Below are 16,715 nucleotides of genomic sequence, written 5' to 3' on the forward strand. Positions count from 1 at the left end.
AATTCGGCTGGGTGCCCGCAACAGTCAACGTGAATTTTGCAAACAGAACACACTGATGATTGACGCGGGTTTCCGAGCAGGCAAGGTATATACTTGGGTTTACCTTCTTTGGAAAATCCGGCCTTTATTGTGTGGGACCCGGTGTCGAGCACTACAGACGTAGTCATTGCAAAAATATTGGACTAGACTGAACTAACGTGAATTTCAACGCAAACTGAATAGATCATAAAATATTATTATGATGGAAGATAAGACATTAAAGTCAATGAGTAATGATTATCTTATCGCATTGTTTGTTCTTTTTAGTGACAAAAAAATCCCCATTTAATTAATTGTAAAACTTTGATTTTGGCGTTTGTGTATTAACAAACGTGATCACTTTTATGAATAAAAATATTCATTTTCCTATAAACGTATTGTGCCATTTTTTCTGCCGAATCTTATAGCTTTAAGCCTTTAATAAACTACATTACAGATCAGTACTGAGCTGATGATTTCAACAAAACAGCCCTGCTTCTTGAGAGTTTCTTTATTCGTTATCTTGGTGTGATGCAATTCATTCATGAAAACAATACAGTATACATTACTTAGAATTAATAGTATAATTTGAATGATAATTATCACTTATAATTACCAAGAATGCATTTGTGTCAATAATGTTCAACTTCTCTGGTAATTTGTAACAGCGTAATTTGTTAGATTCGTAGATACTTTCCGCCGATCGAACGTTCCTCTTCGTATTTTAGTAAGTAGTTTATTTGATTTGATTCATAGTTGACTAGAAAATTATGACTCTGCCTTAACATAGTTAATAGTTTAATATCTCTGTATCTTTAAATATAATAGTATTTATCCTCTTGTTATAATTTATGCTCATCGTTTGCTCCATATATTTTAAGTTAATTTTTCAAATTCTCTGTTCTGTTAAAATTTAATCACTCTAAACGTTAATGTAATTTGTTTTTTTTTATAGGCATTTTCATTTCATTATAGTTAAATGATTCTTTATCGATCTGACCTTCTTAAATTTCGAATTTAAAAAGCGGTGAGTTTACTTTTCACGCGGATGAAAAGGCAACTTCAAAATTGTAAAAAGCGTTCGCGTTATTAAAATTTACAATCTCTTGTGTGTCATTACTCGTTACATTCGTGTTTGGTGATTGTGTTAATTGTGTGTGTATGTGTGTGTGTGTGTATACATGAATTGCAATTCATTGTAATTGTAAATTCACCAATTGAAAAGGATTTGCATAGGTATGTAGAGCACACGTTAATCCAATAGTATCACTGAGCGAATGAGTTCAAGTAAAAAGTTGAAAGCAAGCAACGTCGCAACAACGCATCCAAACAATAAACAATTCCTGCCGGCTACTTCTTATTGTCCCACTAAAACTCCCTCTTTACATTCGATGGATTCGCATTGATTTCTGCTGAATGCTGGAAAGCACAGGTCAGAAAACGTTTCACAACCGTGGTGCTCGTAAACAAATATCATCTACATAGATATTAACAATTATGCAAATTACCCACGGACTGCACACCTACACAAATGGTGAAGTCTAAACGGTAGAATTTTGTAAGTCATTGTTAAAACCTTCTATTAGTTATTGCTAGAGAGTAGAATTGCCAACATTTAATGTTTACAAATCAACAAGGGCGGAGTAATTTGCACAATGTACTTAACAGCAGTTCCTCAAACCTTGTATCGATATTTTGTCGTGCTTTGATTCAATATGAACTAAACTTAAACAATGAGATAGTTTTTAAATTTTACCATTACTTAAATTAAACGGTTTGAAGTCCTGCTTAACACTAACCGTTACATTTCAAAACTTAACTAAATAAATTAAACACAGCATAATTCAGTTCAAAATAAGCTCCATTGCAATAGTAAACGATGATTTAAAGTGCTTTCCACACATTCTTAACACGTTTAGATCAGTTGCATTAACAGTATTTGTTGTACTGGGCGCCAATGATTCAACTTTTAAAATTACATTACTTTGGAAATGGCTTCTATGATTTGTGATCGATTACCGAATGTAAACGTGTGTCGTTAAAGGTGCTCGTACTTAACTCCCAATTAATGTGGGTTTTTTTCATTTTTTCTTTAAATTTAACAAGCAAATAGAATTCTTTCCGTCACATTTGCGGAAGAAGCGTAATCACCTTGGTTTCGGCGTGGCGTCCAAAAATGGTTAACATTAATTAAGTAATATAATAGATTCAATTAACAAGGACAAGACCAACATAATAACAGGTTGCGCTGACGTTCGTCAGGCGAACGTAGGGCGAAAGGAAAGCGCGCTGTCGGTTCGTTTAAGAGTAGTCAACAACAAATTCTGGTAACGTCCGACTGCAAGTCTGAATGCGTCGGATAGATATATAGTAGTTGTTTGTTATCTTTTTTGAACAGCAAAAGGTGGTGTTGATTTTAGTTTGGTATTACATGTTTAAAATTTCAGTATCCCTGTTTACACACTAAATGTAAAGATTTGCTCTAATGCATTCCGATGTCGTTCATGTGTAGCCCGCGGTCGAAGTGGATTTTTTATTCCTGTGCCGTTTTCACTCACCGTTCTTGCGGTATACGCAGACCTCTGAGAACTTTACTTTGCTAAAAAAAATAACGTGTAAATGTAACGCAAATCATGTTAATAATGTTTGTTTGTTTGTTAGGTTACTTGATATTGCTCCTCAGAATCGATGGTGCCAATGATGGCTACAATTTGGTACTGTTTGGCCTTCATGGCAGCTTCACTCTTTCGCAGCAACCGGAGCGCCCCGGCCGCTGAACTCGTATCACCAAATTGTGCCATTTGTTGTGGCGAGTGGCTCGGATCAAGAACAAGCAGCATCAGCGAACCGTCTTTCTGTGCTTCAATGCCCATTATTGTTCGGCTGTGTCCTACAGGAATAACACGGCATAAATATTTGATTACTGGCATTTGATTACAAACCTTGATGCTGCAGATACAATGGCGCGATGAAATCGCCGTTATCGAAGCCTTCGAAGTACTTCAACACCCAGTTGAAGAGTTCCAGGTGCGCGCCGTTGGGGCCCGTTGGCCGATGGAAGTCGACCAATTGACAACGTATGCGTAAAGAAGACAGAAGAGTGACGACTTCGGTAGCCCCAATCCATTTCCTCGTATTGACCAGTTTACTACCCAACTGCTCGGAACCCTAAACACAAAACACGGGCGCTTGCATCTACGAAACAGCAACTAAATTAGATAAAAATTAAAGAAATTATGGAGGATGTCCAGTGAACAAGGATCGCACACAAAGAAAATAAATTATGAAAAACTAAATAAAAGAATAGAAGAAGTAAATACCTGTACATCAAATCCTTGTGCCCATGCTTGTTCAATGAGACTTTGCAACCTTGATATGCTGGGAACAGAGCTACGCGGCGGTTTGTGATCCTTCCAGATCTTGTAGAGACGCTCGTTGAAGCCGGTGTGCGTGAGCAGACTGGAGAAGAGCATCTGCGTGTTGCGATAACCACAGCCCCAACCACGATCCCCGTACGAAGACGCGTAATGGTCCACGCAAGAACAGGTGAGCGTGCGCGCCACATTCGTCGCGTTGCAGCTCATCGCCTTGACTCGTGGCACAATGGTGCGGGTCACCGAGCTGCCATCGTCAACACCGCAGCTCTCCGCCGCGCGCAAATCCAGCGTGCGCTCATAATAATCAGCGACACTCATCTCTCCAGCGTACACAGCGCGCTGCATATTCGTCACGGATTGCTCACGGAAGTTGCCCTGGTCATCCATGCCATACTGAGCGCGCAGCAGTTCAAACTCACGCTGCTCTCGCTTGCGGAGTGCCTCGCGTTCGGCGGGCGCTGGAGATGTGGCCGGGAAGTGGTTCTCCACGTGGCGACTGGCGCCCTCACCCTTGAATACCAAATCATAAGCAATAATTCACATAGGAAGAAAATAATACGTACGTTGTCATCGTCCAGGGTGATGCCGCACACTGGACAGGAAAAGCTCGAAGTAGACGCCGGAGACAGGACGTCTTTGTGCTCAATGTTCACGTGCAGCTCGAGGTCAGGAGCGGAGTTGAACGCCTTCGTGCAGATCGGGCACGCGAACACCTCGCTGGTCGAACCACCCACGGACGGCGAAGTTAAGTCGAAATGTTGCCTGGTAGGCAACATAATTTTTTTTAATAATCTCGCAATAAATATTGAAAGACAATTCGCCATTACTATGGAAATTGTAAGTAAGCAACTGACACACATTGAAAATTTTGAAAACAATAAACATTCTCTTAGATTACAACCAAAAACACATTTCTCACATTTCTTCAGGCATGCATGACTTAAAATTCACATCTAGTTAACAAGAAATCAAATTATTTACCTGTTTATATGCCCCTCAAGCTCATTTGGACTGTTACTAGTATAATTACACATTGGACATTGCAAAGTAGGTGCTGCATTCTTCAATTTCAAATTTAAACTTGTTCTCAAAGGTGAACCATGACCATGATGGCCATGTCCATTTGTTGACGGACTCATTGGACTTAACTCTCCTCCACCATTGACAAGATTATGCTAGAAATTGATCACTATAGAAATACAAGTTGATTGTTGTGGAATATATGACTACCTTTGGTGCTATGTTGATATTATTAATGTTGTGTCCCAATGACCCATTGGTAGTCCCATTCTGCACAACATTGTCATTCCACACTGCACCCGCACTGCATTCCCCATTGTAATCTGGACTGGTGTCATCAATAAAAGACATATTCATCTCCGACTCCGGCGTGAGGAAGTCGAGATGCGCCTGGTTCACATGCAGCAGCAGCTCGGAGGGTGAGATGGAGCCTAATTGACAGAATGGACACACTGCATGCCCATCAACATGTGCTGTGTGAGTGTGGACGCGGAACTCGTCCTCGGAGAGGCTCTCCAAGCCGCAGATCTCGCAGCAGTAGGTGACGTCAGGTACGTTGCTGGCCATCTTCGCGCCGCTTCTTTGGACTTAGAATTATAACAAACCTACAACAAAAAACAGACCAACACTGCAATGCGCTTCACTTCCGTGTTCCGGCGGCGGCGTTCGATGGCGATGGCAAGCGGCGGTGAATGATTGATGGGGCACGTTTAACTTTATAGATTATTTACGAATGGTGGACGATCGTTAATAGTTACCTAAAACTAATGTAAAACTAAACCTAAAGCGAGATCAATTCGATTGTACTCCTCCATTCGGACATCGGTGACCTACTTTTGAATTTGACAGCTGTTTCATTCAACGACCGGCGCGCACGCAACCCGCTTGCTTCTTCCGCGTTTCGTCCTGCGCGGAAGCGCCGTGCGGGGAGATGAATACAAAGGATTCAAATGTGAACTTAGTTACACAGCACGCAGAAATTGTGGAAAATACGTGCGGTGGCTCTTGAAGTAATTTGATTTGTTTGATATTGTCATGACAACGCGTCGCAGAACCAACTTTTCTTTATTTTTTCCAAAAAAAAGCAAAAACCGCACGGAAAATGTATTACAACATAAAATACTGCTATTTATCTTCAAAAAATACATTTACTAATTATAGTTTGTTTGTTATATTTCAAAATATTCCAAATAATTAGGTTGAAACTGGATTTTAAATCGTTCCTTATAAAACACCAAATATTTACCAATGTATTGCATGCTTGGCACATGTCCAACGACGAAGTAATCCTGTAATATTAGATCAACCGGCAGCTAAAAATATCTCAAAACGCGCATACCAAGCAGGGTTTCTATGGATAGTCACACGCCAACCGTCGATCATGCCGGAAGACGATCTGAAAACGTGCGCCGAATGCAAGAAACCCGCCACGCTGCGATGCACGGCCTGCAGGCTCGTCGCATACTGTTCCAAGGAACATCAGAAAGCCCACTGGAAGACACACAAAATTACCTGTCGGCCCTATGAAGTAATCATCAATTTAAAAATAAATTCCCCTTGGTTTTAGTAATGATTCAAACTTCCTATAGGTCAAAGATGTCCCGGGTCGTGGACGCTGTTTAATTGCAACCAGAGACCTGAAAAAGGGGGATTTGATACTCTCGGAGGAACCCATGGTGTATGGACCACGGCCACACATGATAGAAAAAGGTCCTGTTCCGTGTCCGGGTTGCTGTCGATTGATCTATGCAAGCAAAGCTCCGAGATGCGAAGGATGTGATTGGCCAGTGTGCAACACCTTGTGTGATGGGCTCAGGGATCCCAGAAGGCATGGATATGAGTGTTTTATTGTTGGGCTTAGGGCCCATCGAGCTCTTGAAGGACTACATGAATATTACAGGTGATTGAATGTCAAAATTTTACAATTTACGAAAAATAATTACGTTTCTAATCCTGTAGACAAGATGTGCTCTTGGCTGTGCGTTGTTTGTTGCTTCAACGGCAGGGTCTCAAGAAATGGATGAAGTTTTTGGAGATGGAATCGCATTTTGACAAGCGCGACAAAGGAACTCAAATTTACAAGTAATATTTCGCATTTTTACCCTTTTCAGATTATTAATTTAATTGTTTTAATTTTTCAAAGGGATGTGGATGAAAGAGTTGTAAAATATCTTTTTGAATTCATCGAAAAACTCAAAGCACTTGAGGTGGCCACCAAAAACGTGGTCCTCCCTGACATCTCCCCGGAAACCATTCACAAAGTGTGCGGAATCATCGACGTAAACGCGCTGGAGATCAACCAAGATGGCGAACTCTCAGCGCTTTATCCGAATGCCTATTTGATGGAACATAACTGTTTGAGCAATACCGTGCATACTTTCGCCCCGGCGGAACAACACTACAAGATTACCGTACGCGCCTCGCTGCCTATCAAAAAAGGCGAACATATTACCACCATGTACACCCACGCACTTTGGGGAACACAAGCACGTCGAGAGCATTTGAAAGAAACGAAATACTTTTCATGTGAATGCAAGCGTTGTGCAGATCCTACTGAATTGGGAACTTATCTAAGCGCATTGCGTTGCATGGGTACTGAGAATGAACCCTGTAATGGGATCCAACTTCCTTTGAATCCGCTTGATGACAAAACTGAGTGGGCATGCAACAAATGTCCGGTGCGTCTTGCACCTTCAGATGTTGCTTATCTTGTAAATCAAATTGGTGAGGAGGTGGATGTTATTCAAGTGACGAATCCAAGTATTAAAGACTTGGATGGATTACTAAACAAAATGGCTACCTTCCTACACCCAAATCACTATCACGTCTATTCTGTGAAGCATTCTCTAGTGCAATTGTACGGATACCAGCAAGGATACATGCCAAATCAGATCAGTGATGAGTTGCTTAAAGAAAAGGCAAAAATTTGTCGCCAGTTAATTGATACTACAGAGAAGATTGACCCTGGAAATGCAAGACTTTGTCTTTATTCAGGTGTTTTGTATCATGAGCTATATCTGGCAAATATGACTTATGTTAAGCGCAAGTGGGACGTTGGAATCAAAAAAGACTTGATTCTATTAATTCGAGAAGCAAAGGAATGTCTAGGAAAGTCGAAAGATGTCCTTTTGTATGAGAAAACTTCACCGTCTGGTGAGAAGTTGCTACAGTTGGTTGAAACTTCCTTTAAGGAATTCGACAAGTGGATTACAAGATACAAAATTGATGTGGCGTCAGACTACTAATAATATTTTGATTTTAATGAGTGGTTGGTTTTCTATTAATGTCCTAAATTTGTTATTATTAAAGAAATAAATAAAGAATTAAAACAAAAAAAGTATTGTTAGGCATCCAATCAAACACCTTAACTTCCCAACAGAAGATTTTACGCAGGGCAACCCACAATACACATTTTGTTATTACAAAATGTTTAAACAAATTGTCATTTCCTGTGTTTTAATTATGTGCATCAAGTAAAACCCGCACTAAATGATGTTTTAAATTAATGAACGACAGCTGATTCTTATTTTAGGAAGAACTAGGCAACCAAACCGACGTACAATCATTCCAGATTCGTGGAATAGGTCGTCACCTCGTAACGCGTCTTGCTGTTTTGTTGTCAATAACAATAACAACAAACAACTGCATCCAAAAATGCAATCATTATTCAGCATTTTACCGATGTCAACATTTGCCTGATCGCCCACAAATTAGCGGTACTTCTCGCTGCTTGATTTCAACGGTCGAGGTCGCGGCGCCCGTGGCCCAAACGATATTAAACGCCCCAGAACAACACAGAATGAGATTGAAAACGCCGCGACAATGATGTTGTATCTGACGATGTGCATTTTCGCGCCGGTGTTGGGCACCATTACCGTCTGCCTGGTGTCCTACTACGTTGTGAAATATTTGCAGAACCGCGCAAAGCAGGTACCTCTCAGGGACTCCAAGGTACACAGCTGGAAGCCCATCAAGCTTTCCTCACGAGTAAGTGAATACAACAATCAATTTGCTGATTCATTCAACACAGAGCACAACAATTGATTTGACTATTTTCAGCCATGGTATTGCTCTATATGTGAAACCTTGTTGATCAGTGAGATAGGTGTCTACTGTGATTGCTGTGGGGTTTGTGCTGATCCAAATTGTATAAAGCAAGCCAATAGAACCCTTCCATGCAAAATTATAACAAGCAAAGTAGACTCCCTGAATCACCACTGGGTAAAAGGTAACTTATTGAATATTCTTTTGTCTAATAACTAAAAAAAGTAAAATCTATGAATTTTTAGGAAACTTACCAATTGGCGCGACTTGCACAATCTGTGGGGAAGAATGTTCTCAGCAGCTGGGACTCGTCGATTATCAGTGCTGTTGGTGTCAACGGGCCGTCCATCAGCAGTGCATCAAATTGATGTCAACAGAGTGCGACTTCGGTCCCTATCGCCCACTCATTGTGCCACCGTGGTGCGTGCAAACGGCACGCATGAAGAGCAGCATCCACCGCCACCTACTACTCCGCGGCGTGAAGGACCCCGGCTGGCCGGATTGGTCGCCCCTGATAGTCGTCGCGAACCGCCGCTCTGGCAACAACGACGGAGACGCGATTCTCTCCGAATTCCGGCGCATTCTCAACCCGGCACAAGTGATAGACCTGGCTGATAGGCCTCCAGCTGCGGCTCTACAATGGAGCGTACTCTGTGCGCCGAAACCCATACGATTACTTGTCGCTGGCGGAGATGGGACTGTCTCATGGCTGTTGACAACATCACACAAAATGGATCTAGAGGTATACGCAAATTATTTAACATGTAGATATCCAGATGATTGAGATTATTGTTTTTAGCCGCAGCCGGCGATTATGATTTTGCCGCAAGGAACAGGCAACGATTTGTCCAGAGTGTTGGGATGGGGTAAGGAAACCCCGAGCGAAATGGACCCGACGTATATCATAGAGAAGATCCAGGAGGCAAAACTGTCGGAAATCGACCGATGGAAGGTCGAAATCACGCCGTCGCGGCATCTGGGTATTTCTCTGCCTACAAAGACACAATTTATGTACAATTATTTCAGTGTCGGTGTGGACGCGCAAGTGGCACTCGATTTTCATCGCACGCGAGGGAGCAAATTCTATTGGTTTAGTAGCCGTGTCTTTAACAAGGTAAATGTCATCAAATTCATTTAAAAATAAACATGCATTACGTTATTTTACTTTAATCTCGTGCATTATATCGTAATCTAATTGTTTTTATCCAATTGTGAAAATTTCATGCATGAAAATGATTTTTGTTAAACAGATGCAAAATTGTTTGTTTGTGTGTTTCCAGATCCTGTACATGTTTTTTGGCACCAACCAAGTGGTGTGGGCCGAATGCAAGAACATTAACAAACATATGGAACTGTTCCTGGACGGCAAACGCGTCGACCTTCCCCAACTAGAATCCGTTGTCGTATTGAACATCCCGTCATGGGGCGCCGGCGTCGACCTCTGGTCGATGATCGAAGATGCGTCTTCGCAGAGCTTCAAGGACGGCATTCTCGAGGTGATCGGCATCTACAGCTCCTTCCACATCGCCCAGCTGCAAGTGGGGCTCTCCTCGCCACATCGCATCGGGCAAGCCAAAACAGTCGAGGTAAAACAACAAAGCAAAACAATTTAATGTTTACACTCGTTTCTCGTATCTCCAAGATTCGATTAAATGCGATGGCGCCGGTGCAAGCTGACGGCGAGCCGTGGCGGCAGCGTCCTGCGAACATCCGCATCTCCCTCGTCGACCAGGCCCCGGTGTTGGTAAACAGACAGCGCGGAACGGTAAGTGCCACAACTTCACCGAGCAAGCTCGCGCATTAATTCTTCGTCGGCAATTCTCTATAATTGCGCCCACTGTTTCCAAGTCTTTCCAAATGTGTACATGCATTTATCTAGCTATTAACTAGCGACGGGCGTACTTAACCTACTCATTTCACCAAATTACTAGCGATAGTTTGCAACGGGTATCTTCCTCGACTTATTAACATACTAAAAAATACTGTATAAGTACTCATTTGACGAGCGAGCACGAAAATCCGCATTTATAAATGTTAATAACAATAGTATTTAACGAATATTGTTTACGAAGATAATATTTCAAGTATTTTCAAACGCCCATTCATGGCGTAGTCATTCACATGAAGCCATTCATCGAAAGAGAAGCTTGCGACACTGATAACAAATTCTACGAAATTAAGTGTTTAACATTAATTACATTTCCGAATGTATGTCAGTCGTTATCAGATCTAAAGTATTGATGGCAAACACACACGTTTATTTTGCTTGTGAGTACGAATCGCGTTGAATCTTTGTTTTTATTTTGATATTTTTATTATTGTATTGATGCACGTATTGATTACTTTACGTTTCTGTTTCTGCTTTAATTTTCTTGTGGACACTTTGTTTCCATTTGTTACACATTTTGTTAACTTGTTGTATTATATATCGGATGTGGACATAACTTAAATTGTGGCTGGTTGAATGTGCATTTAATGTCGATGACAATTGTTTCAAATGAATAACGACTTGTGTGTTTAAATAATGATCGTCGCTTTGTGTTTACCCATCACTCCCAATCCTTCAAAATCTGATCATACTCGTGCTCGGTGTAGAAGGGCGTCTCGATGTTGCGTATCATATTCTCGCCGCAAAACAGGCACTCGGAGGCGACGATGTTGTCGATATCGTTACGCACGATGTCGCGCGACGACAGCCCTGTGGAGCCTGTGCTTATATTATCAATCGTCTGTGTGTTGAGGATGTTTAACTGTCGTTGCAGGTCTGTTAATTTATTTCGTTTCGCAGGGCCTAGAATTTGATGAGTGTATATCATAAGTTAAATCGAATAAATATATTATTACCTAACATGGGTGTGAGTTCTTTGAGGAGACAGTCGGTGTGAAAGCGATGCTTGCAGGGAAACAAATAAAATGGCCGCACTAGTAGACACACATTACAAATATCACAGCAATCCGTTGGTTTGATGTATGTGTAACGATTGCGGAAACTCTGAATCTCCTTGCGCACCGTTTCCGCCGACACCGTCGCTTCATCCATTTCCTTCTTCAATTCCTCAATGTCATGATTGTATTTCTTCAGGGAGTTGCAGATAGCGTCTCTGAAGTGATCAATCGTGACGAAATCGGAGAAGAACGGCAGGATATCCTCGATCCGGATCAAATTATCGCACTTCTGCAAGAATTCAATCGCCATCTGAATGTCATCCTTCCCGCTGATCACATGCCGCGCCACCTTCAGCCATAATTTCTTCCGCAGTTCCAAATCATGCTCAGGCGCTTGATTTGCGATCCGAATGGCTAATTCTTTATCGAATGTCAGCGCCATATCCACCGCGCTCTCCCACTGGCCTAATAAACTGGACAATTGCACGCATGCTTTGGTTAATTTCTTCTCCTGGCATAACCGCAGCGCAAAATAAACATCGTAATTTATACACATCATATCCTGCCCCTGCTGGGATAAATACTCCAACAACATGTCGGGATTATATTTCGCGTACAGTGATAACAATAAATTGTGCACGGCCTTGTCGGGACATTTCAGATTATTGATACAAAACTCGAGGTATTTGATGACTTCCACGCAGTGTACCTCACCATCGCAGCTTACCAGCGCCGGCAACAGTTTAGCAGGTTGCAGATTCATGCGTTGATCGATGAGTGCCTTGATAACCAGCTTGGGAATCTCCTGCATGAGGATCGGTGCGAATTGATAGAACAACTCACGATTATTCTGACTCTTCAGGACTTCCAACGCGTCGTGAAAACTATTCTTATAAATATGTTGCCGAATGAGTTGCTCGTAATCTTTATTCAGTTTTGTTAGTTTAATAGCGTTGGCTTTGTCGCCATGACTGGCGAGCAGGTCATAAATGGCACCTTTGTTCTTCTTCGTGCAGTCTGTCAACATTGGCAACGATAAAAACTGCTCGAATTCTTTCTGCACTTCGAAGTATGCATTGGACTGTTCTAAACCTTTTAAACGTAATTCTTCCATTTGAGTTGAGTACAACTCAATCAGCCAGAACGTAATCATTGTTATCTGTGTTTTGTCTTGTGGCTTGAGAGTGGTTAACTTTTTACGTAGGAATATTTTAAGCGCGTCTTGTTTCTCGATACTGATAAACTTCAGGCAGATCTCCTCAAAACTGGTTTGCGTTTCTGCAAAACGCAACGCAGCCAGGTGAAACTCCCCTTTATCGAAGTGCATGTTTGCCTCGCGTAGTAACACTTGATTGTAGTACACCTCGTTAGACTTGGCGTACTTTTTCGCGAGATCAAACTGACCGCGATCTGAGTAAATCTGCCACAAGTTGCGGTCTTCGTTCGTTATACGAAACCGAAAGAGATTCTTCTCGGTCACAGCCCAGATCGTGGCGGTGACGTGGTCCTTAACAACAGTAATCAACTTCCCAAACGCTTCATTGTAATTATCCTCATACACCAACTCGGAATTCAACAGTGAAATACCTTTAATTCTATCGCGATACGCTACTAGTGCGTGGAATTCAGTCAGAGCTAACGTAAATGGCCCACTTTCACTACTTGGACACTCAATCAAACTCATCTGCGACTTGATTGACTTTATATCATCAATAACATCCACATCAAACTACAAAATCCAACCTAAAGTTTTAATTTGAATAAAAAATTAAACGTATTCGTTACCTGTGCGAAATAAACACCGTGACTCGTCAACCACGCGAAACTATTCGGCGTTATGGAATTCTCCGACCAGAATTTAATCTCTGAGAAAGTGCTAGTCACTTCAGTGAAGGTTTCCCGCTCGGGGATTGCTAGATATCTGGTGAAAACTTGCTGGAGGAGTGGGCCTTTGACTTTGGAGCTCGCTGTGCCCGAGAAAAAGTACAGACGGTTTGCGGTGGTCGCAAAAATGTGATATTTCTCCGTGCCGATTACGTTGCAGAAGTGTATACCCGTTATCGGGGTGTTAGTTCCCTTCCCAATGTCAAAGACCTAAAATAACTCCGATTATTAAGGAATCCAGAATGTTATTTTGTAAATATGAGAAAGTTTTTGAACATACTACGCCTTCAGAGTCTTTGTTACCATACAGGGGTAAATAATTCGGTAGCTTGCAAAGAGATGACACAAAGATGTATAAAATGATGTATTTTTGTGTTTTATTCGTGAGTAATTACCTGTTTCCATTGCTTTTCGCCATCCAACATGATGTCAGCTTCAAGCAGAATTCCTTTTGACGTTCCTAACAAAATATAAAATAGAAATTTTATTTTCTCAACTATAATTATTACTTTTTTAATATTAGAGGATTAATGGTAACATTTTAAAATCTGTAGAGATATTTTAACATGCTCTGTTGCATTACATAGTTTACATGGAATATGGAATCAACTTTTTTAGAGAATTTACAATTTTTTATCCAAACCGTCTGCACAAAAATAAGAAACAAACAAACAACGAACCAAGAAAACTAACGACCAAGCAAAATGATGAAGAACGACCGATAACAAGAAGCGAGAAAAATTTTTATTCATTGTGAAATCTTTTATACCAACTATGTCTTAAATTAATGTATCCTCTAATATTGTGGCTAGGGAACTAATGCAAAAACATCGAAAATTATTATTTGGAAACCCAATTGTAATTATTTTACTTATTTTAAGTGTTTCCACAGAGCATGCCTAACAAAAAAATCACTTACCAAGTAAAATAGGACCAGTTTTAGTGTCATATTCATTGCCAATATTCCATCCAACAGCAGTGACTTCATAACTCCCAAACTTAGCAGTCAATGAACGCAATTTTGAGTTTAATTTTCTTGACATGTAATACAGGTCCTGTCCAAATGCCAACAGCATGTGATTTGCAAAAGGATCCAGTGATAATAAGCTAAGCTTAGTTCCTTTTGGTAATATAGTTTCTAAAACCAAAACACAAATAATTAACACACAGATAAAGTTGCTCCCCATTAAATAAATATTTTACCAACCATCATTTTGACTTGGATTACTCAAATTCATCCGAAACAGAATACCATTGGTCATGGCAACAACCAGAAACTTGTTGGAGATTGCTGCATGTGTGATAAGATCTGGAGGGCTGAAATCTTTCTTGGACTTGGTGAAAATCGGCAAATCGGGTTCCATACTCATTTGGATATAGCCAGATGTACTCTGAAAGTTATAATAAAGTTAATTATAAATATCATAATTAGATATCTATTTAGTAAAAGTTGTGAACATCAAAAGTTGTGCCATGTACCATTTCAGCAGTTGAAACTTTTGTTGTTTTGGACTTCTGGGAAGCCTGCTCAAACTGATCGAACATATTCATCTTGAAGGGGTTGTTAAACTAGTCACGGCCCTAATTAGTATCACTTAAAATATTATCACTAAACTACACTGATTAGTTTTTGTTTTTTGGGTGGCGTAAACATGATTCTCAGTACAATCAGCTGGGATGTCAAACTCCTAGCGGCAATAATGAGAACTAAGAATATTTCAAATATTTGTTTCAAAAATTTGTCTTAGGAAGAATAAATATATTATTAACAATTAACAATGGTTTCTAACTTCATAACGCGTTTTAAATTAAGATGGCGGCACTAAAAAACGAAGAAAAAAAAACGCGCATCTTTTCTTAGTCGTTCGTCATTTGTTTCAACAATGACAATGACAATGACAAGCACAAAATTAAACTACGTAATTTATTATCGAAAGATCCAAAAGGACAATATCATTGTTTTTAAGTCTTGTTGACAAATACGCGTTTCCACAGCTCACCAGTTTACCAAAAACAACAACAAACATATAAACAAACTAATATTTTAAAATTTTCATTTAAAAATCCCAAATAAATAGATTCTTTATATTAATAAATAATTATAACATATTTTCGAGTCAATATAATATCTTATTTTATCTTAATTATCCTTATTCTCCGGGGATTTGATTTCGAACGGAGTCGTGTCCGATATGTCCAGAGTCCATATTTCTTGCGTGAGGGTATCAAATTCCTGTTCTTCAGGCGACTTGACAATAAAATCAGGATTAGATTCATGGGAGTCCATCGTAGTCGGTTGTACCTCCTGGTCGCCAGACTCGTCTGCCCCTTCCAACGGTAAAAATGCATTAAGAAGCTCTTCATATTCGCCATTTGTAGTTGCCGCCTTGGAATAACAAAGGATAAGATGTTCATGCTTCTGAAATGGTTTCTGCTGTCCTTCGCCATCGGGATTACTGGGCAAATCATCCAAGGGCAGAAATTGTTTGACAAGCTCGTCAAATTCAAGCGCAGTATCTTCAGTTTTGGTATAATAAAGAATGAGATGTTCAGGAGTTTCCCTTGGTAAGCGTTTTTTTTTCGGGATTGGTTTTGGCGGATCATCAGACATGCTTAATCCTTTCATCTTAGGTATCAGGGGTTCAGGTTCAGGTACAGGTACAGGTTGAGGTTCAGGAGCGTCATCCGGAGATGGATGTACCTCATAAGGTGGCGATGGAATTTCAATTTCTTCATCTTCTTCTTCTATTCTTTTGTTTTTCTTGTGTTTCCTGGAGCGCTTTCTATGCTTGGCGCGCCATGGAGGAAGAGCCGGAACGGCAAACACATTTTCGGGTATAGGCGCCAGTTTGGAAGCCGCCTTCTTCGATCCTTTTTTACCGACGACTCCTTTTGCAACAGCAGAAGTTTGTTTTTTATCAAATTTTTTATTTTTGATTTGCTTGCGCTGTTTCGGTTTGGCAACAGGTTGAACCTCTTTTGATTTGCTCTTCGGATGCTTCGGATCGTAATAATGGTCATTGAAAGCGCAAGGCATCAACAATTTACCACACTTATCACACTCAACCAAAACTAATTCTCTCATTTTTGGCATGTAGCCAAACAACGGACAATCCTCCCGAGGCAGAAGATTCTTTTCCTCAGCCTCTTTGGATCTTATTGGAGACCTGACATTTTTTCGGTATACGAAAATTTTATCATCAACGTCCCACCATCGTTGAGTGGAATATTCAAGTAGACGTACATCAGGCTTTAGAATAAAGTTGATTTGATCTTCGCAGTCATTGCAATCACCGTATAAGGATGAAGGAGTTTTAGGATATATTAAATCCATTTTAGACTGGTCACTTGAAGGCACTGAAGAACACTGTGCAGATTTGAAAAAGCAGCGGGGATTTATAGGCTGTCAACGCACTCTAGATTAACAGAAGATTTCTTCAATTGTTTCGGTATAAACAGTTGAAAGAAAACATTCATAGCACTCTT

General features: G+C 40.5%; 4 protein-coding genes across 6 annotated transcripts; 2 read left to right on the top strand and 2 right to left on the bottom strand.

The window, feature by feature from the left end:
- Positions 1–514: 514 nt before the first annotated feature.
- Positions 515–5,311, bottom strand: LOC135793741 (zinc finger-containing ubiquitin peptidase 1-like). Its single transcript, XM_065304851.1, has 8 exons — positions 5,174–5,311; positions 4,626–5,020; positions 4,377–4,570; positions 3,959–4,157; positions 3,339–3,905; positions 2,961–3,186; positions 2,685–2,908; positions 515–2,617 (listed from the first exon to the last, which is right to left on the bottom strand). Exons 2-8 carry the CDS (start codon positions 4,980–4,982, stop codon positions 2,573–2,575), a joined length of 1,812 nt encoding a protein of 603 aa, XP_065160923.1. The 5' UTR covers positions 4,983–5,020; positions 5,174–5,311; the 3' UTR covers positions 515–2,572.
- A 476-nt stretch (positions 5,312–5,787) lies between these two features.
- On the top strand, positions 5,788–7,752 carry LOC135793482 (SET domain-containing protein SmydA-8-like). Its single transcript, XM_065304473.1, has 4 exons — positions 5,788–5,943; positions 6,005–6,315; positions 6,375–6,497; positions 6,559–7,752. Exons 1-4 carry the CDS (start codon positions 5,797–5,799, stop codon positions 7,658–7,660), a joined length of 1,683 nt encoding a protein of 560 aa, XP_065160545.1. The 5' UTR covers positions 5,788–5,796; the 3' UTR covers positions 7,661–7,752.
- Positions 7,753–7,946: 194 nt separating this feature from the next.
- On the top strand, positions 7,947–14,080 carry Dgkepsilon (diacylglycerol kinase epsilon). Of its 2 annotated transcripts, none has more exons than XM_065317624.1 (7): positions 7,947–8,402; positions 8,475–8,643; positions 8,705–9,201; positions 9,259–9,573; positions 9,740–10,045; positions 10,102–10,224; positions 13,817–14,080. In XM_065317624.1, exons 1-7 carry the CDS (start codon positions 8,238–8,240, stop codon positions 13,919–13,921), a joined length of 1,680 nt encoding a protein of 559 aa, XP_065173696.1. In that variant the 5' UTR covers positions 7,947–8,237; the 3' UTR covers positions 13,922–14,080. The 2 variants fall into 2 exon arrangements, with proteins under 2 accessions (XP_065173696.1, XP_065173705.1); XM_065317633.1 differs by having other exon boundaries at positions 7,949–8,402; positions 13,848–14,080.
- On the bottom strand, positions 10,518–14,902 carry dor (vacuolar protein sorting-associated protein 18 dor). Of its 2 annotated transcripts, XM_065317603.1 has the most exons (8): positions 14,709–14,902; positions 14,437–14,620; positions 14,149–14,367; positions 13,625–13,689; positions 13,510–13,557; positions 13,131–13,439; positions 11,304–13,074; positions 10,518–11,250 (listed from the first exon to the last, which is right to left on the bottom strand). In XM_065317603.1, the coding sequence occupies exons 1-8, from the start codon at positions 14,778–14,780 to the stop codon at positions 11,009–11,011; spliced, it is 2,910 nt and encodes a 969-aa protein (XP_065173675.1). In that variant the 5' UTR covers positions 14,781–14,902; the 3' UTR covers positions 10,518–11,008. The 2 variants fall into 2 exon arrangements, with proteins under 2 accessions (XP_065173675.1, XP_065173685.1); XM_065317613.1 differs by lacking the exon at positions 13,510–13,557.
- Positions 14,903–16,715: the final 1,813 nt, after the last annotated feature.

The sequence above is a fragment of the Atheta coriaria genome, unplaced genomic scaffold (genome assembly GCF_025399875.1).
Source record: "Atheta coriaria isolate IRGN ID8LTWV9N9 unplaced genomic scaffold, Caltech_Dcor_3.1 hic_scaffold_1_pilon, whole genome shotgun sequence".
Taxonomy (NCBI): domain Eukaryota; kingdom Metazoa; phylum Arthropoda; class Insecta; order Coleoptera; family Staphylinidae; genus Dalotia; species Dalotia coriaria.